The 21,800-nt window shown below is 43.9% G+C and overlaps 2 protein-coding genes across 9 annotated transcripts in view; one reads left to right on the top strand and one right to left on the bottom strand.

Moving 5' to 3' along the window:
• LOC306924190 (focal adhesion kinase 1-like) overlaps positions 1–21,800 on the bottom strand; it is a 108,051-nt gene that overhangs the window by 59,252 nt on the left and 26,999 nt on the right. For all 8 annotated transcript variants that reach the window (XM_079502593.1, XM_079502595.1, XM_079502598.1 and 5 more), the window contains 3 exons: positions 17,323–17,423; positions 16,926–17,015; positions 16,069–16,273 (listed from right to left, as the gene is read on the bottom strand). In XM_079502593.1, the coding sequence (XP_079358719.1) occupies positions 16,069–16,273; positions 16,926–17,015; positions 17,323–17,423 (396 nt within the window). The remainder of the gene's footprint in view (positions 1–16,068; positions 16,274–16,925; positions 17,016–17,322; positions 17,424–21,800) is intronic.
• LOC306924192 (NADH dehydrogenase [ubiquinone] flavoprotein 3, mitochondrial-like) lies at positions 20,863–21,222 on the top strand (the record flags this gene model as incomplete). Its single annotated transcript, XM_079502602.1, has 1 exon — positions 20,863–21,222. The coding sequence occupies one exon, from the start codon at positions 20,863–20,865 to the stop codon at positions 21,220–21,222; it is 360 nt and encodes a 119-aa protein (XP_079358728.1).

The following is a 21,800-nucleotide window of genomic DNA, read 5'->3' as shown; positions in this document are numbered from 1 at the left end:
CACAACACAACACACACAACCACACACTTCAGCTGGAGCACTGCAACACACAACACAACACACACAACCACACACTTCAGCTGGAGCACTGCAACACACAACACAACACACACAACCACACACTTCAGCTGGAGCACTGCAACACACAACACAACACACACAACCACACACTTCAGCTCGAGCACTGCAACACACAACACACACAACCACACACTTCAGCTGGAGCACTGCAACGCAACACACAACACAACACACACAACCACACACTTCAGCTGGAGCACTGCAACGCAACACACAACACAACACACACAACCACACACTTCAGCTGGAGCACTGCAACACACAACACAACACACACCTCGTCTATGAATCGCAAAGACAACATTATAATGACACACTGTGTGGACAACACAACTCCCCATAGCAGTGGTTCCCAAACTTTTCCATGTCAAGGACCCCCAAATTGACATTTATTAGCCCGCGGACCCCCATGGGGAAGCTATGCCAGAGACCCCCATAATAGAAGAATTGTTTGACATGCATTAGTCTACGGACCCCCATTTAATGACATTTATATCTCTGGGATCCTCGATTTATATTGTAAGATCAATGTTAATTTAACTCGGGGAGTGTACAAATGGAGTTCCATTTGTACACTCTCAGAGTTACAGACCCATAAGGGTCCATTTGGTTCCTAACTATAATTTAGCTGGGGTCCCCCTGGAACTCCCTCAAGGACCCCTGGGGGTCCCCGGACCCCACTTTGGGAACCACTGCCCTATAGCCCTCTAGCAGTTTAATGGATGACAAAATAGACACTCAGGACCCAGGATGAGTCAGTCAGCTACAGTATTATATTCTATTATAATTCAAGTTTTAGGGCACCTAAATAGTGTGGGAACTTATTATTATTTTTAAGGGCATTAACCCATTTAGACCTCAGCTCGATTCTACAAATGCCTTCTAAATCCTGACAGTTTTTTTGAAAAAACCCTATGTTTCTATGTCAGTGGTTCTCAAACATTTTCATGTCAAGGAGCCCCACAAATATATGTAATCGGCCACCGACCCCCCATCTGAAAATATGTTGTTCCAGTGAGCCCCCAGAAGCAAAGATTAGAGTTAAAAACGCTCTGAAAGAATATATATTCAAAGATTTGCGGCACATTTTCACGATTTTTCAAAAATAGCAGACATACAAGTTCATAGCGTGCCACTCGGTGCCGCGCTATGAACTTGTATGTCTGCTATTTTTCAACAGCTAAAGTATAACATAATGCTTAAAACACCAGAAGGGGTTCCCTCCCAGAATGGGTTAAGGGAATAATCAACAAGTTGAAGAGTGCATTTTGCTCTGATATGCATGTTCAAATCATGTATAGGCCTAATACTTTACATACATCAATCAATTTCCAAAATTATTTATTATTATAGTTCTAGCCAATTTAACATTGAGATAACCACACAATGTTTACGGGCCCACTCGTCTGGTTACCAACAGTCAGCATCAGCAGGTTCGGCACCAGTGGAATATAAAAGTTGAATTATAATATATATGACTGACACCCGTCCAGAGATACAGTACTTAGAACAAGTGCTTAGGCTTCAATTCCTAGAAATCCAACATCCAACAGTGAGCAACGCGAGGGCGAGGGACAATGGTGACATTAACGCGCGCGAGAGAGAGAGAGAGAGAGAGAGAGATTAAGCCAGATGTGAAACATCACATCGGTGAAATAAGACTAACTAACTCAACTCATTTAATCTACGGAATATTTTGTTGTGTGGGACTGTTTTTAGTTTAATTAAGGTTATTTGATTTCATATTGGTTTTTTTTGTAGACAGTAGAATAGAGACAGACACAAAGTAAAATGCTACATGAATGCATATAGTGTAAGGCAGATTTGTTCCAATGAAGCAGCCGTTACGGTAGATGTGTGGTTAGAAAGCACAGCATATTAAACCATTTTTTTAACCCATTTTGACCTGAGATCAGATTCTATAAATGTCTTCTACATCCTGACAGTTTTCTGAAAAAGCTATGTTTCTATGTCAGTCGTTCTTCGGTTTTTCAAAAATAGCAGACCTACAAGCTCGTAGCGCGCCACTCGGTGGCGCGCTATGAGCTTGTAGATCTGCTATTTTTCAATAGCTAAAGCATAACATAATGCTTACACTAAAAGGGGTTCCCGCCCAAAATGGGTTTAAGACTGAAACACCTATGTTTCTATGTCAGTGGTGCTCAACCGTTATCATGTCAAGGACCCACAGAATTATCTGTATTTGGCCGCCGACCCCCATCTGAAAATATGTTGTTCTAGGGAGCAGAAGCAACGATTTGAGTTAAAAGCGTTCGCTCTGAAAGAATATATATTCAAAGATTTGCGCCACATTTTCACGATTTTTCATATACAAGCTCATAGCACGGCACGCGCTACGAGCTTGTAGATCTGCTATTTTTCAATAGCTAAGGTATAACATAATGCTTAAAACACCAAACGGGGTTCCCGTGCAGAATGGGTTAACTAACAGAAGTAATACATTAATAATATCTGAATTTAACTCCTTAAACTGTCTGCTGGAACCAGTGAAGTGAGCAGACATGCTTGTTATTAGGCCACAATTATTAGGTTTTGAAAAATAGCTGATCTACAAGCTTACGTGTGTTGTATGTAATATCCTCATTCCATGTCAAAATACAACAAAAATCGAAACAAACTCCTATACCTGGAGAATACAAAATAATGTCAAAGCAAACTCCTATACCTGGAGAATACAAAATCATGTCAAAGCAAACTCCTATACCTGGAGAATACAAAATCATGTCAAAGCAAACTCCTATACCTGGAGAATACAAAATCATGTCCTTGATCATGGCTGATGAACACTCACACAGAACACTAGCTCAAATGCATGACCCATACTGACCTGTTCTCTGGAGACAATGCCAAGCCAGAATCATGGGAGAGTGGAGGCTCGGAAGCTACATTCTACAATGACTACACCCAACATTCCCACTCTCCTGCACTGTCTGTCTGTCTGTCTCAACTGGGGGCAGAGCTATTTCTGGAACCACTGTTACCCTTCTGTCCTGCTGTGAGATTGTGTGTGTGTGTGTGTGTGTGTGTGTGTGTGTCCATTCACCTGTCCTTGTCTGTCGGCTCTATGCAAATACACCAACACGCACGCACGCACGCACGCAGATGCGGCAGCAACATCAGCAGCTACTGTGATGTTTCTGTGGTTCTATTATTAAAGATGAATTTAACCGCGTATGCTCACTTTAAAAAAATAGCAGTTCTACAAACCCACAACATGTCACCGTGCAACATATTGTGAGCTGATGAATCTGTGATTTTAGCTATTTTTTTTAACTCTCTTAAATCGCAATGTTTGGAAGATGTCCGCTTATGATGAGAACCACAAATAGGGGCTTGCCAGGGTGAAAGTGGTTGAGAACATTTGAATTGTAAGCCTACTTATCATTAACAATTATGATCAACTATTATAACCAAAAGGACCCGTACGTGTCCATTTTACAATCTCAAGAGTTAAATTATTGTTAAACATCTGCATCACTTAAGAATAATTGTTATTTTGATCAACGTTTGCATGTTATCTCTCCTATCGTACCAACATCAATACAGCATGGACAGAATATTTAAAGTTTTGGGTCGGAGAGGCTAAAATCTCATTACATTTCTGGTGGTCCGTGGCTCAAAAGCCGAATAAATAATGTGCCTTGATATGAAAAAAGGTTGAAAACCACTGTTCTAATGGCAGCCAGTGGCTCAGAAGGTAGAGAGAGAGAGAAGCAGCTGTTTGGGAACCGGAAGGTTGGTTCCCGTCGTCAACCCACAGCTTCTCCTGGCTTAGTGTCCAAGTGTCCTTGAGCAAGACATTGAACCCCAACCACTCCCCTGACTGTTAGCCCACTGCTCTTGATGGTTAACCCATTTAGACCTGAGCTCGATTCTACAAAATGTCTTCTAAATCATGACGGTTTTCTGAAAAACGTATGTTTCTATATATGTCAGTGGTGCTCAACCAATTCCATGTCAAGGACCCCCAGAATTATCTGTATTTGCCCGCCGACCCCCATCTGAAAATATGTTGTTCCAGGGACCCCGACAGAAGCAAAGATTTAGTTAACAATTGCTAGTATTCAAAGATTTGCACCACATTTTCGCTATCTTTCAAAAATAGCAGACCTACAAGCTTGTAGCGCGGCACCGCACTATGAGCTTGTAGATCTGCTATTTTTCAATAGCATAACATAATGCTAAAAACACCAAAAGGGGTACCCGCCCTGAATGGCTTAAGACAGGGTTAAATGCAGGGGACAAAATTCCGAGGATGTGCAAACGTCCTGGCTGGGCCACTTATAGACCTCAACAACAACTGAAGAGGACACGGTTGTTTTTATTATTGTTAATAATGGGGCGTCTCCAGGGAGGATAATCCAGTCATGAAGGACTGGATCAAACCACATCCATCCAATATTGAAATCAGCTGGATTGCTTATTGTTTGTTTGTAGGTATCTATATGGTAAAATATGTGACCCAGCTTGAAGCCTCCAACTTTTCACCAGAGGAGAAAAACTGCTTTTTTATTTTATTATTTGTTATCATAAAAAATGAGTATAATAGCACACGCAGACTCTTCACATAGCATGGCCGAAATAAATGTCAGAGCTGAAATCGACACGTAAATATGAAATAAATGCTTAAACATGTAGCTAGGTGTAATGTAAGAGTCCACAGAAGTGAACTCTTTCAGGCCTGTTTTCTCAACTTGCTGTCTCTCTGCAAGACATTACTATGTTGTTGTTGTTGTTGCTGCGAGAGTGAGGACTAGCCAACACCAAACTCGAGATTCCTGGATCGCTGCCCTCCACAAATTCCTATCCAACATCAGGTTCTTGAGCCCTGCAGTGTTGTCAGCCAAGCTGTCGCGCTGCAGCACGTCTACATTAGGTGGTACGCTTCTTTCCCCTCCTGGCTTTGCCCCTGGGTTGGCTCCCATAGAGTCAATTTACTTGCCTCAAGTTCTGGGTGCCTGATGCAGTGCCCTGCCAGCCTCATCCTTCTCTCTCTAACTTTGTCCGTGCGCCGTGGTAGGTCCCCATAGAGGTCCACATTTCTGATGTGGTCCGTCCATGTGACACCTAGTGCCATTCGTAGCATTCTTGTGTAGACTCCATCCAGGGCTTTTTCCTGTTGTACTGTGAGGGTCCATGTCTCGGCCCCATACAGCAGTACTGACTCCACTGTGAGGGTCCATGTCTCAGCCCCATACAGCAGTACTGACTCCACTGTGAGGGTCCATGTCTCGGCCCCATACAGCAGTACTGACTCCACTGAGGGTCCATGTCTCGGCCCCATACAGCAGTACTGACTCCACTGTGAGGGTCCATGTCTCGGCCCCATACAGCAGTACTGACTCCACTGTGAGGGTCCATGTCTCGGCCCCATACAGCAGTACTGACTCCACTGTGAGGGTCCATGTCTCTGCCCCATACAGCAGTACTGACTCCACTGTGATGGTCCATGTCTTGGCCCCATACAGCAGTACTGACTCCACTGTGAGGGTCCATGTCTTGGCCCCATACAGCAGTACTGACTCCACTGTGAGGGTCCATGTCTCTGCCCCATACAGCAGTACTGACTCCACTGTGAGGGTCCATGTCTTGGCCCCATACAGCAGTACTGACTCCACTGTGAGGGTCCATGTCTCGGCCCCATACAGCAGTACTGACTCCACAGTAGCTATGAACAGCCGCCTCTTAAGGTCTTCTCCCATATCTGATTTCCACACTCTCCTCATCCCGCGCAAGGCTTTCCAGGCAAGTGCTCTCCGAACCTTCAGATCCTGTTCAGTTGAGGCAGTCCTCTATATATATATATATATAGCCATATATATCTCCAAAACTGGTGGGTCAAACTGAACAACCGATATGTCAATTTGAAGCTATGATTCCCTGCTTTCATATGACATGAAAAGTTGCTTCCCAGTAGAATACTACCTTCAAAACCGCCCTGAAAACCCACTTGTTTAGACCAGGGGTTCTCAACCCGTGGGTCGCGACCCCTCAGGGGGGGGTCGCCAAATTATTTTGGGGGGTCCCCAAATTATTTATAAATACGTTTTTTTTTGTGCAACTGAATGGCTGGAAGATGGAAATGAAAAGTTGACATAGTACACATAGTACCTGACATACACCTTCCCTAATGATTATATCTGGTTTCAGTATTTATTTATGGTGTATTGTCTGTATTATTAAGGTTATTGTAGCAGTCAATTTATATTGGGGGTCGGGAGGGGGCGGGGTGGGGGTCCTGAGACATTGCCAAAAAAATTCCGGGGGTCCCTGGCCAAAAACGTTGAGAACCCCTGGTTTAGACTAGCCTTCCCGAGTTGACTTGATTACTTTGAGTGTTTTATTGCTTTTAATTCTCATCTTTTACCGCTTTATCTTTTCCTAATAAAGTTGTGTCATTTTCCCTGTCCTCTCCCGCGGCCCCCACACATGTAAAGCGTGTTTGAGTACTTAGAAAAGCACTATATAAATCCCAGATATTATTATTATTATTACCACACTATATGACAGTAAATTAAATCATACATAAACATACTTAATGACAAACACCCAACCAGCTAGCTACATCAGCACGCACGCACGCACGCACGCACGCACGCACGCACGCACGCACGCACGCACGCACGCACGCACACACACACACCTGGAATAACAAGGCGTGCTCAGTGTATATATACACGTGTATGTTTATACAGGGGGGAACGTTGAGGTAACTGCCATTAAAACACGCTTGCTGACATGTGTAGCTACACTGGGAGCAGATGCAGTTAAACGCGTTGCTCAATGGCACGCTGACCATAACGATTGAGGAAGAGAGATTTACCCTCCCTCCCGTTTCTCACTTTGTGCCAGTAACGCCAACACACCTTTAACCCATTTTGGGGCGGGAACCCCTTTTGGTGTTTTAAAGCATTCTGTTGTACTTTAGCTATTGAAAAATAGCAGATCTACAAGCTCATAGAGTGCCGCGCTACGAGCTTGTAGGTCTGCTATTTTTGAAAACGTGGCCCAAATGTTTGAATATATTCTTTCAGAGCGAACGTTTTTAACTCAAATCTTTGCTTCTGGGAGGTCCCTGGAACAACATAGTTTCAGATGGGGGTCGGCGGCTGATTACATATATTTTTGGGGGTCCTTGACATGAAAATGTTTGAGAACGAATGACATGGAAACATGGGTTTTTCAGAAAACTTTCAGGATAGGCTTTTTGTAGAATCGTCCTCAGGTCTAAATGGGTTAAAATACCTTGCAGGTGACGTGTTGTGTGTATTTACCGGAATACCGTGGCATGCTGAATGATGACTAATGTGAATGGAGGTGGATGGACGAGGTGATACATAATGTGGTTATGATCCATGTCGTTGGATGGGAGTACATGCAAGACTGCTGATCTAGGATCAGATCCCTACAAATATGTCCAATGTCTCTCCAACACTTATAGCAAAACTATCTGAATATTTGTCAAACCACAGTAAAACACAGAGTTTGCATGTTCTCCCCGTGTCCCCCTAGGGTAGGTACCCTCACATGTTCTCCCCGTGTCCCCTAGGGTAGGTACCCTCACATGTTCTCCCCCTGTCCCCTAGGGTAGGTACCCTCACATATTCTCCCCCTGTCCCCTAGGGTAGGTACCCTCACATGTTCTCCCCCTGTCCCCTAGGGTAGGTACCCTCACATGTTCTCCCTGTGTCCCCTAGGGTAGGTACCCTCACATGTTCTCCCCATGTCCCCTAGGGTAGGTACCCTCACATGTTCTCCCCGTGTCCCCTAGGGTAGGTACCCTCACATGTTCTCCCCGTGTCCCCTAGGGTAGGTATCCTCACATGTTCTCCCCGTGTCCCCTAGGGTAGGTACCCTCACATGTTCTCCCCGTGTCCCCTAGGGTAGGTACCCTCACATGTTCTCCCCGTGTCCCCTAGGGTAGGTACCCTCACATGTTCTCCCCGTGTCCCCTAGGGTAGGTACCCTAACATGTTCTCCCCGTGTCCCCTAGGGTAGGTAGGTACCCTCACAAAAACATGCAGTAATCCTGGTCTCTAAAACTACCTCCCCCTGGCCAGCCCGGGGGGGGCCTGAGGGAGGGGAAAGGAACTGGTCGGAATAACGTGTTCCTTCCACGCGCTACGTCCGGCCAGGGAAACTCCCCCCCCTGTCAGGTGAAAAGAAGCAGCTTGGACTCCTCATGCATAGAAGGAAGCATGAGGTCAGTCCGCTGCCCCCCCCCCAGGTTGGCAGAGGAAGTGTAGCGCCCAGGATTACATTAGATAATTGGCACTGGGTGAAAAAACTGGGTTGCAAAATCGTGGGATACAAATTATAGTAAAAAAAAACAAAAAAACACAGTAAAACACTGGCAATGCCAACTTTACCATGTTAACCACAACACCCAAATAAAAACGTGCCATCGATGTATTGAGAATATATCATTTGTTCTAAAATGTCCGTGCATGTGTGACGTGATGTCACACAATCACTTCATTGACCAAATTCACTTTACAATTAATTCGACCTGGCAGTGGGCAGGCTAGCTCACGTAGAAAGAGAGCAAAAAAACAACAGACAAAATAATCTTACTTTACCGTCAGATGAGGTCAGACCATCAACAGCCAGAACAACGGCTATGCCTCAAAACGTTGAGCCCGCCGTGTCTCAACTAAACAAAATCTAAACGCACACAGAAACCTAACTCTTAATGTGGAAAGAGTTGCAGGTCCAAAAGAGACAACAAGTTATACAGTAAGATGGAGTTGTCTTGCTGGCTCGACCAACCCAGCAGCCCCACACAGAAGAGAGAGAGAGAGAGAAAGAGAGAGAGAGAGAGAGAGAGAGAGAGAGAGAGAGAGAGCAGAGGACCATAACTCCACAGATGATATGATGTCACTGTACTGCCCTCCTCTCTCTCTCTCTCTCTCTCTGCATTCTCTCTTCATGTTCCATTTCTTATACTCTTACTTTCTCTCTGGAAAAACTGTACAGGCCGAAACCGCCTGCAGCTCATGCATCATGCACGTTATGCACAGTGTCGCGCAGTGGTGGAAACAAGGTTTTAAGTACTGTACTTGAGTTATTTGTACTACTAATTTCCAATACTTTTACTTCTACTCCACTTCAGATTGGATCCAAATATTGCACTTTTACTTCACTACAATAATTTGAAAACTTTAATTACTTTTTAGATTTGGGATTAGTATTACAAAACATGCGTCGCGATGCATTGTGAGCATCTGTATTTGGCCTCCGACCCCCCCATCTGAAAATATGTTGTTCCAGGAACCCCAACAGAAGAAAATATGAGTTAAAAAACGTTCGCTGTGAAAGAATATTTTCAATGATTTGCGCCACATTTTCACGATTAAAAAAAACAAGCAGATCTACAAGCTCATAGCGCTGCACTGATCTGCTATTTTTCAACATCTAAAGTAAAATAATGGTTAAAGGAGCATTCAGTGATTTGGGTGATTTGGAAAACCACCCAGTCCGCACCGGTAACAACTCTACAGTGGGGGGAAGTGCAACAGGCCAACAGCATGTGCACCAAGGCCCGCCCCCACTCGATCATGATTGGAGGAAGGCCCCTCTCATCCTGATTGGATTAAGGCTTTGCCACCCGCCACCAAAACTGAAACTAGGGTCTTTTGACCCCAGGGGCTCACTGGGGACAGGGAGAAACTCCTTATATGGTCAGCACACTCTATAGCAGATTGGGTATAGGATTAGGATAGTAGATTCTTAAAAAAAAAAAAGGGAAAAAAAGTGATATTTGAATGAAGTGAAATCACTGAATATACCTTTAAAGTGGTTAAAAGCTATAAGGTGACAAACATGCGTCCTCAGGTCTAAATGGGTTAACCCTAAAGCCTGAGCTGTGCTTACTACTGTAGCTCGGTGCGGCGGCGGCTCAAGGGTAGAGTGGCCGGATGGTAACCGCAAGGTTGCCATTTCGAACCCGGGCTCCCCCAGAGTTAGTGTCGAAGTGTCCTTGAGCAAGACACTGCACCCCATAATTGCTGGTTGGCGCCTTGAATGGTTTCCGCTGCCATCAGTGTATGAATGTGCGTGTGAATGGGTGAATGTGATGCACAATCTATGTAAAGCGCCTTGGATAAAGGCGCTATATAAATGCACCGTTTACCATTTAGCTCACCAGTGTGTCACACACCCGTACGAACATACATACCCGATCTAAAAGCTCAGCAACACGCCGCAACGCTTGAAAATCTGCTATTTTTGGTGGACGACGGCAAAAGTATGAATTGGCATAACGGTGCGTTCACGCGCAAAGACGAATGGGAGTATCATTTGGAGCAGCTCCCATTCTGGACGGACCCGTTTTGGTGTTATAACTAAGCATTATTTAGCTATTGAAAAATAGCAGATCTACAAGCTCGTAGCGCGCCACCGAGTGGCGCGCTACGAGCTTGTAGGTCTGTTATTTTTGAAAAATCGTGAAAATGTGGCACAAATCTTTGAAAACTTTTTTTTAATTTCGACGTCAGGCCTAAATGGGTTAAGTGTATGCATCGATGCGTCGCCGCATCGTCACGTCGCTGGCTTCCATTGACAATGAATGGTAGACCGCGTCGTTGAGTCTATCCGATTGCGAACGCAACATTACTCCAACACACCCGAAACCCGACCTCTGAAAGCCTAATGCTATACCCAACTAGAGTTGTCCCGATACCATTTTTTTCAGACCGAAGTACTTCATTTTTAATACCCGCCGATACCGAGTACCGATACGAGTACTTTATTTGTGTTGAGTAACCACTTATTTTACCGCCTTATATGCAGATGGATCTCCGATCTACACTTGTCAGTTGTCATTCATGCTTGTAGTTCGGCTGTTTTGGGCGATTTGCTGCAGTAACTGGGTTAGACTTGCTCCTCAGCCTAGTGTCAATTGGATGAAACTCGGGCTCGGGCCGGTTCCGAGTATCGAGTACTTGAGGGTGGTATCGGACCGAGTAACCGATACCAGTATCTGTATCGGAACAACTCTATACCCAACCTGAACCTAATACTATACCCAACCCTGAATCTTGTCCTAATTGTACGTTTTGTACGCACGCACACGCGCACACACGCACACACACACACACACACACACACACACACACACACACATAGTACGAAAAGTGCAGCGGTAGCCATAAGCGTTGCATATTTGGCAAACCAACCCTATAATTGATAATATCATGATATAAAAATGGGAGCCAAGGACGCCTGTGCCCTTACATGGACAGAGCCTCTCCTATTAATACCCAGCCTAGTGCAGAGTGAAGAGGGTCAATATTGACTCGGTCTCCAGGACACAACACAGACTGTGACCATGCGTCTATCTGCAACTGTATGGACTACAGTACAGTACGTACAGTGTGTGTGTGTGTGTGTGTGTGTGTGTGTGTGTGTGTGTGTGTGTGTGTGTGTGTGCACTGTGCACGCGCAGGGAATGGGCCTGGAATGCACCGTTTTGTGTGTAATGTGCTCAGCTGATTGGCTGAGCACTGAATGTGATGTATGATGATGTACAGTATGAGCACCCCTCACTTCACACAAGTGTAATTTTTTTAAAGATCTAAAAGCAAGGTTGTACACAGATGCTCATCGCATCACCTCAACTACCACTCAAGCTATGTCTACAACAAACAACTTCCAGAGCAGACGTGTATTCGATGTTATCAAGAGACTGCCTCCTATTAGAAATCTGTAGGTGAATGACAACCTTAGGAGAATGGAGAGAAGAGAGGAGAGGAGAGGAGAGGAGAGGAGAGGAGAGGAGAAGAGAAGAGAAGAGAAGAGAAGAGAAGAGAAGAGAAGAGAAGAGAAGAGAAGAGAAGAGAAGAGAAGAGAAGAGAAGAGAAGAGAAGAGAAGAGAAGAGAAGAGAAGAGAAGAGAAGAGAAGAGAAGAGTAGAGAGTAGGAAAGGTGTGAGTCATGCTGGTTTTAAGCGAAGTCATAAAACCACAGGAGTTAAATATGCACTAAAGTTTTCCTCTGTGCGCGCGTGTGTATATCAAATCAAATGGTGGATTCTTGCAGCGCTGCCAACACTGCTAAGCATTAGCATAAGTACTAGTTAGCAACCTAAAATGTTTCTGCATTTTTACACACATCTACTCTTCAGCTGCTTGGTTTTATATTCCTGTTTTAGGTACAAGACAGTCACATGTCATTCAGGAAAGTTAACAGAAAAGAAAGGAAGGAAGAAAGAAATAAAGATTTCAAAGCGAATGAACAGACACACAAAGCCTCACGCTGAGTTCTTCTCAAAACTGGCGTAGTGTGAGAGAGAAAAACCCAAAACAAAACAAAAACAGAATTCCACATGAAAACATCTTTTTATAGTTTTTTTCCACCATATCATCTGACATCATGCATTCTTTCCGCCTGCCCTTTTCACTTGCTATAAATCAAGGCTGTCCTAAGTCGTAACACCTGCTAAATCAGACTCAAAACTAAATAAAAACTAGAAAGTAAAATAATTGTATTAAACAGAAATCAAACACGGAACTGAAAAATGAGATACAAAATAAAACTAATAAAACGATTAATAAAGTATATCTCATCTCTTACTCTTTTCATATCCATTATTTATCCAGCTTTGAGCCACAGACCACCATTTGATGACATTTAGCCTCTCAGACCCAAGACATCGAATATTTTGATGTTGACATTATCTAATTGTGTAGTCTTCTTGTGAACTGAGTAATGCAGACGTTTAACAATAATATAATTGAACACTTGAGAGCGCAATATGAAACCAAATGGACCCTTACGGGTAAGCTCCAAGAGTTAAAGATCTACAAGGGCACTTGGTTACCAACTCTGTCTCCCTCATTTAGCTGGGGGACCACCTGGAACCCCCTCACGGACCACTGGTTGAGAACCACCGATTTAACCCATTTTGGGCGGGAACCCCTTTTGGTGTTTTAAACATTATGTTATAATTTAGCTATTGAAAAATAGCAGATCTACAAGCTCATAGCGCGCCACCGAGTGGCGCGCTACGAGCTTGTAGGTCTGCTATTTTTGAAAAATCGTTTTTTTTTAATTTTGAGGTCAGGCCTAAATGGGTCAAAGGCTTTCTCTGGTCAGTAGTGTTGTTTTTGGCAGCAAAATTTGATTTTAGTTTTAGTCGTATAGTCTCTTCAATAGTTTCCATTTAGTTTCAGTCACATTTTAGTCATCTGGAATGTTTTAGTGTTAGTCTAGTTTTAGGCGACTAAATGTCACAAGATTTTTGTTGACTAAATTTACAGTTGATTTAGTCGACTACAATGTATTTTGGCAGGCCTTGAAGCCGTCGTAATGACTGATCTTACACCTGCTGAAAATAGCAGATCTACAAGCTCACAATGCGTCGTGCTGCGACGCGTTGTGAGCTTGTATTGCTATTTTCAGCATGCAACCAAGTGTAAAATGACTAATACTGGATTCTCTTGTCCACTAGTCCCCTTAGCATTTTAGTCTAGTTTTTAGCTGTTGACGAAATTGTCAACACTTTTCGTCTTGGTTTTAGTCGACAAAAACAACACTGCTAGTCAGTAGTACCTCGTTAGTAGATATAATTGCATGCAGCCTGTGCAGAACGGTCAATGAGAGAAGCACATGTTAGACACACAGGACACCATGACTAATGTGTATAGGTCTGGGTTTTTCCTGACCAGTCGATCTTGTTAGCACACACGTTGGATAGCAGCTAAACAAACAGCATGACTTGGAAAAAAAACTCCTTAGGCCTGAATAAACGTTGCCAAAGTATTATTTGTGTTATTCCCCTAATTATACATCAATGTAGAACAACGCTTCCAGAAACTCTACATTGATGTGTTAAAAAGCTATGTATGTCCAACAGCTCATAAACCACTTAAACCCTGTTTATATCGTCTGGCTTTCAGAATTACGTCATATGGCAGCCAAGTCTATGGACTTTTAATGTCCATTGTCTAAATGTCTGTTCTAATGTTTAAATCAACATTCATTTACATATATTTACAACATTCTTTACATTCACCCCATTGACACAGACGTTCAGCCACCAACGACATTATAGGAAAACCAGGAAACCATGCAAGGCACCAGCCTGCTCAGTTAGGGGCTCAGGTCAGAGATTTCTTAGAAAGGTTTGCTAGGGATAAATAATCCAGGTTCAAAGTGTTTCATGTGGGTTTGTCACTCCATCATGTGTCACCTCGTACTTCTATCTGATTCTGATGCCAACATGTGTGTTGAATCTATTCTCAGATAGAACACTAGGCTCCTGTATGACATCAATAATAATAATAATAATGGATTGCATTTTTATAGCGCTTTTCCAAGTGCTCAAAGCACTTTACAATGGTTCATTCATTCATACATTGGGAGGTGAAGCGGCGCCAGCGTCCTCACTTCCCACATTCACACACCAATGGTGGCAGAGATAGCACCGACCGACTCAATGGAGGCAATGTAGGGTTCAGTGTCTTCTTGCCCAAGGACACATCGACATGTGGACAGGAGGAGGAGGAGCCGGGATACGAACCGCCGACCCACGGATCATTGGACGACCTGCTCTACCTCCTGAGCCACAGCCGCCTCAATACATTCACACAGTGTGTGGATGTAGTGCCCAGCTACTAGACCTGCCCATTCACTCATTCACACACAACACAGGGGTAGAGTGGCTGGATGGAAACCGCAAAGTTCCCAGTTCGATCCCGGGCTCCCCCAGAGTTAGTGTCGAAGTGTCCTTGAGCAAGACTCTGAACCCCTAATTGCTCCCGATGTGCAGGTTGGTGCCTTGCATGGTCTCCTCCGGCATCGGTGTGTGAATGGGTGTAATCGCACAATCTCTGTAAAGCGCCTTGGATAAAGGCGCTATATAAATGCACCCCTTTTGGTGTTTCAAGCATTATGTTATACTTTAACTATTGAAAAAAAGCAGATCTACAAGCTCATAGCGAAAAATCTTGAAAATGTGACGCAAACGTTTTAACTCAAATCTTTGCTTCTGGGGGGTCCCTCCCTGAAACAATATATTTTCAGATAGGGGTCGGTGGCCAATTACATATATTTTTGGGGTTACTTGACATGAAAATGTTTGAGAACGACTGACATAGAAACATGAGGTTTTCCAGAAAACTGTCAGGATTTAGATGGCATTTGTAGAATCGTCCTCATGTCTAAATGGGTTTTAACACGCATACATGTATGATCTACCATGACTGTTAGGCAAAGAGTGACACCTGCTGTTGGGAAGGTGAAAGTGCAACTTATCCATACTACTAGCATAGAGCCCATCCACGTCCCTCTGACATCACCAGGCAGGTCGCAATAAGAACCCAACAGATCACAAGAGGCAGTGGAAAAGAAGTTGCATCATGTAAAAAAATGCATTCCATTTCAATCAGGGTTACATCCGAACCCAAGCCCTAAACCTAACCTTACCCCATATGCCTAAACCCTTTTGGCATTTTGATTTTGAAAAAAACATTTTAGAATACAGATCAAACAGTTCAAATAGCCAGCCTACAAAACATGAGGGTACATGAGGGTATTGATTTCAGCTCACTCTTTGTGGGCACTAACAGAGAGACTTTGCGTATGCTACATGCCTGCCTGTCACCTGTGGAGCAATAGAAAGCTCCTGTTGTAAAGGGATTTTGTATTGTATATTTGAATGTATTTTTTGATTCATGGGTTTTTGATTGTTTGGTCCCAATGTTTTATACATTTGTGTCAATAAAATAACTAACTAACTAGATCGGCTATTTTCACTATTTTAAAATGTTTTTCAAAATAGTAATACAGCAAAGTAGGCCTAATCCTAATCTGAATCATTTCCCAATTGTAAGATAACTATTTAGAAAATGACTATATAAATATAAATTTGGCCCATACAGTAGTATGCACATCCATGCACACACACAAACATGCATGCGTGAGCACATACACGCACACACGCACACGCACGCACACAGTGACTTACCTGAGTTGGGTTTTGAGCTCCGTGAAGCGCGGCCTCTTGCTGGGGTCGTACGACCAGCACTTTGTCATCAGGCTGTACAGGGTGGGCGGGCACTGCGGCGGCATGGCCAATCGCTCGCCGTTCTCTATCCGGCCAATCACGTCGTTGTTCTTCACGCCCTGGAAGGGCTTGACGCCGTACATGAGAATCTCCCACATGCACACACCTGCACAGAGAAACAGTGCATGAGAATCTCCCACATACACACACACCTGCACAGAGAAACAGTACATGAGAATCTCCCACATGCACACACCTGCACAGAGAAACAGTGCATGAGAATCTCCCACATACACACACACACCTGCACAGAGAAACAGTGCATGAGAATCTAGTATTACAATTTAGATAATTCCACACCCACATTCCTTTGTGTGCAAAACAACAAATGAGCACAATGTAAATGATTTAGTGCGCATTCCTGCTTTGTGCACGGTTCGGAAGAGGAGAGGAGAGGAGAGGAGAGGAGAGGAGAGGAGAGGAGAGGAGAGGAGAGAAGAGGGTATTATTTTGAAAAATCGTATATTATTTTGAAAAATAGCTCAAATAGAAACACATAGAGGGTATGCGCGTGACATCATCATCATCCCCGGAAGTTATGCAAGAACACCTACTGAGTGGCAAAAAACTACTTCCCGGCCCATACATAAAAAACAGAAAAGTCTTATCGGATTACATTAAACAACGTTAAAACTCACTTTGCCACTCGATCGGTTTGCCACTCGATTTGCCACTTACATTTTTTTTGCCATTTGTCGTTAGGGGTCAAACTAAAGATGAGGAATGTGTGAATAGGGAGGACACACAGGCCGACTCACCAAACATCCAGACGTCACTGGCCGACGTGAAGCGCCTGAAGTTGATGGACTCTGGAGCCATCCATTTAATGGGCAGTTTACCTTTAGAGGCTATAGGGAAGGAGGAAGCGGAAAGCAGAGCACACATTGATGCCCTCAATCTTACAACAGTTACATAGTGTATGAAGAATGCATTCATGGAGATGCAACCGTTTCACAGCTAATTGACCTGATTCTATAACACCATTTCAGCACAGCTGAGTTCAATAATGTGCTGTGATAAATGTAATTAAGGCATGGCATGCCTTAATTACGTACATGTGTGTGTTATGCGTGTGACCGTGTGTTGAGTCCGAGTGTGTGAGTGAGTGTGTGAGTGAGAGTGCGTGTGTGTGTGTGGTTCAGGTGCGTTACCTACCCTTGTAGTAAGAGCTGTCCTCCATGTATCGCGACAGACCAAAGTCCCCCAGCTTCACACAGTCCAGAGTGGACACGAGGACGTTCCGCGCCGCTATGTCCCTGGAGGACAGACATGAAGCACAGTTCATAGAGCATTAGACAGACACCGTTGATGAAATTCAGCCGTCGCCTCAAGCCTCACATTATCGTGCAGAATAGCGGAGTGAAATTTAGTTTTGAGCTATTGTACTTTAGTTAAAGTATAATGTGCATATCCAAACATTGACGGTTCTCAGTGGAACAACACCAGCCGATAACACGGCCTAAATCACTGTGTTTTGTCATGTCGAGAGTCTCAGTCCAGACTCTGGACATGACAAAACACAGTGATGATTTAGGCCGTGTTATCTGCTATGGTGTTGATCCACTGACAGTGAAAACTTAACACTGGTTTCAAGTACACAGCCATCGCTTTAGAGTACATTGTGCTTCAGTATGTTGACAAGCCTCATGGAGATGCTAATTTTCCTTTCCAGCTCGATTTGGCACCTGCCCACAGAGCCAAAACTACTAGTAACTGGTGTACTGCACATGGTATTACTGTGCTTAACTGACCAGCCAACTGGCCTGACCTGAACCCCACAGATAATCTAGGTTGTATTGTCAAGAGGACTGAACAATACAAGACTGAATAATACAAATTAATTTACGGCTGTTATCAAAGCAAACCTGGGCTTCCATAACACCTCAACAGTGCCACAGGCTGATTACCTCCATGCCACGCCCCATTGATGAAATGATTTGTTCAAAAGTAGCCCAGACCAAGTATTAACTGCTATGCATACATTAATATACTTTTCAGATTGTCAACATTACTCGTTTAAAAAAATATTTTTTTTAGTGGTCTTAGTGGTAAAATATTCTAATTCATTGAGACAGGATTTTTTTGATTTTCATGAGTTGTACGCCATAATCATCAAGATTAAAACAAAAAAAGGTTTTAAATACTAGAGAATAATAGAAAGTTTCACTTTTTTCATTATATTACGGAAGAAAATGAACTTTTACAAAATAGTCTACTCTAATTCATTGAGATGGACCAGTATATATACTGTATAGGCCAGGGCATAGAGAGTTTGTGAATGGAGACACCCGGGGACTGATCACACACAGTCTGTGTCAGGCTAAGCAGAAACATAAGAAAAAAGAGCTAAGACATGCACATCCCCAAGCCAAACTTGGGCAGGTGCTGAGCGACAAAACTAAAATATAATACAAACTAATAAAAATAAAGAAAACACTCACACAGTACACACTGAGGGCTCCAATACGACAGACCATTAAAACAGTTTAAGTGCCAGGGACGTTAAGACGAGCCCGATATCACTATGTACTGATTGCCAGGGACGTTTTTATATTCTTTTTTTTTTAATTATTTTTTATCCACATTTTTGAAAATTCCTCTAATCTGGTGTGCAGGTGATGACATGCACATTACATGCACAATAGAATTACATTTTCTTTATTTTATTTATAATGGGAAAAGTGGCACCCAGGACCAAAACTGGTGTCCACCCCCTGGCACTTAAAGAGTTAAAGTGACTGTGACGTGTGCGAGCGTTTTCATTATTTTTGTTCTGTTAAGCAGTTCCAGACCCACAGGAACGCACCCAGGGTGCCGGCCCGATTCTGGCGAGCCGCCCCGTGTCCGAAACGGTTGAGAAATGACAGAGTTACCGTGTGGGGGTCCCTCTACTGTACTGTACTGTCACTGTACTGTACTGGCCCACCTGAAATCACCATATATACAGTTAATATGTGCGTGTGTGTTTGTGTGTGTGTTTGTGTGGTGAAAAACAACCTGTTTTTGTGCTCATACCCAGCCAGGCAGTGACCCACACACATAATCACTTAAGGAAGTGGTTTGCACCACTTAAAAATCAATGCAACAAAAAATACAAATAAAACTATAATTTGCCCACCAGAGGGTGCTGTCACAAGGCTCAACTATGGGTCGATGTGATCATCTACAGTAGGTTGGCATGTTTAGATGTGGTAAATGCTACACATTAGGATTACACTCTGGTCAGATTATAGGTACCCATAACCAGACTGTGGCATATCTATGATTTACTCAGTATGACTCTATATTTGAACAATCTTTAGGTATAATTACAGTCACAGCAAGAGTAAGAGAGAAAAGTTCATATTGGGCTCAAATGGAAGATTATGAATTCATGCACCTTATGAACCCAACATTACTCAAACACAATCATGCCAGTCTCGTCTTCCTTCTAATCATCATCCACCAGACCTCTAGAGTCTTCTAGACCCCAAAGATGAAACATTTTGTCAAATACGTGGCCTAACGGATATCAATCTGGAGGTCCCTGAAATGAACCCATTTTGGGCGGGAACCCCTTTTGGTGTTAGCATTATGTTATGCTTTAGCTGTTGAAAAATAGCAGACCCACAAGCTCGTAGCGCGCCACCGAGTGGCGCGCTACGAGCTTGTAGGTCTGCTATTTTTGAAAAGTCGAACAACGACTGACATAGAAACAGCTTTTTCAGAAAACTGTCAGGATGTAGAAGACATTTTTAGAATCTGATCTCAGGTCAAAATGGGTTAAAAAGGTTGAGAATCACTGTCCTCACAGAACAACGTGTTGGATCCCAACCAGTCGAGCCAGCCGCTACACTCACAAAAGCACCCCATGCTGCTTACCTATAGGTTGCCTAACTTAGCCTCCCATTCTGCAGGAAAATAACACACCCCTTTAAAACAACAGTGTAACCATGGCAACGTCCCCGGTCCCAGAGGGAGTGTGACTTTGTCCCACTCTAATCATGACGAAAACATTTATGTAAAGTTGAGTTTGAGCGTGCGTGCGTGCGTGCGTGCGTGCGTGCATGCCAGGATTATGCCCAAATATGGACATGCCTGACCTCACAGTATGCCGAATCTCAGATTCCGAGCTGAGCTACTGAATTGCGTGCGTGCGTGCGTGCGTGCGTGCGTGCGTGCGTGCGTGCGTGCGTGCGAATCGCGTGCGTGCGTGCGTGCGTGCGTGCGTGCGTGCGTGCGTGCCAGGATTATGCCCAAATATGGACATGCCTGACCTCACAGTATGCCGAATCTCAGATTCCGAGCTGAGCTACTGAATCTGTCGGCAGGGGCATTCAGAACCATATATGGTCACACACGCACAAGTGCTGATGTCATAGATTGGCCTCAAAGTACTCTGAATTCCAGGAAGAGTCTCTGTCTATTTCTGTTTATGTCTGTATTCTAAATATGGAGATGACAAACGAAACTAAACTGAAATATAGCTTTCGTTTCGTTCAGTTTCACATCATTGTGTATTCTACAGTACATGACATCATTATGCAATGACACATGTCGTCATTGTCATCACAACCATGTAATTTTCCTTTAAAACGATTAGCAACGCTGTGGGGCATTTGCTACAGAGCTGTACATACACACATAAAAGTTGTTTGTTTTTCTAGCAGCATCACCTGAAACGTTGTTGTTTGGCAACGTTGATTCACGGTAATAATGGTGGCCTCTTTACTACGGTTAGGACGACTCCGTTCTCTCATTAAGTGCCTCCAGCGGGAGAGCTGGGCCGTCTCCAGGAGGAGTCCCTCTGCTGCGGCATTCTGCGTCCAGGCAGGCGAGCCCACGACGCCACCTCGGAAGGCTAAAAGTCCAGCGGGCCATAAAGACGCTGTGCCAGCAGCTCCCCCCGAGCCCGAGGAGGAGGAGCCTGAGGAGGAGGAGCCGTTCGACAACAGCACGTACAAGAACCTCCAACATCACAGCTATACTCCGTTCACCTTCATAGACCTGGAGGTGGAGATAGCCAAGTACCGCCTGCCACAGCCCTCCACCGGACGCCCCTCTCCCCTACACTAGAACAGGGGTTCTCAACGTTTTTGGCCGGGGACCCCCGGAGATGCTTTGGCAATGTCTCGGGACCCCGCCCCCCAATATAAATGGACTGCTACAATAACCTTAATAATAGAGACAATACACCATAAATAAATACTGAAACCAGATATAATCATTAGGGAAGGTGTATGCATGTACTATGTGTACTATATGTAAACTCTTCATTTCCACTTTCCAGCCATTCAGTTGCAAAAAAAAAAAAAAAACTTTTTAAAAATGTAATAATTTGGGGACACCCCAAAATTATTTGGCGACCCCCCGAGAGGTCGCGACCCACAGGTTGAGAACCCCTGCACTAGAAGATGGAGAGATGACGTGTGGGGGAGTCGTGGCTGAGGCTGTTCGTTTATCCCTCACAGAGAGACACCCTGTTGTCTTATTAGAATGAATGGTGATCATATTCTCTACTCTTGCATCCACCCCCACCACACTCAGATGTGCTATTCGTTGCTATTTCTTATTCTAATGGCTTTAAGAGATGTGTTATGTCATTAAAGTACACAGCCCTCTAGAGTCAGTCAAAATAAACCCACACCATACTT

The sequence above is a fragment of the Electrona antarctica genome, assembly GCF_951216825.1.
Source record: "Electrona antarctica genome assembly, chromosome: 6".
NCBI lineage: Eukaryota > Metazoa > Chordata > Actinopteri > Myctophiformes > Myctophidae > Electrona > Electrona antarctica.
Note: the sequence above shows the minus strand (reverse complement) of the source record. Positions and strands in the feature narration are given on the sequence as shown.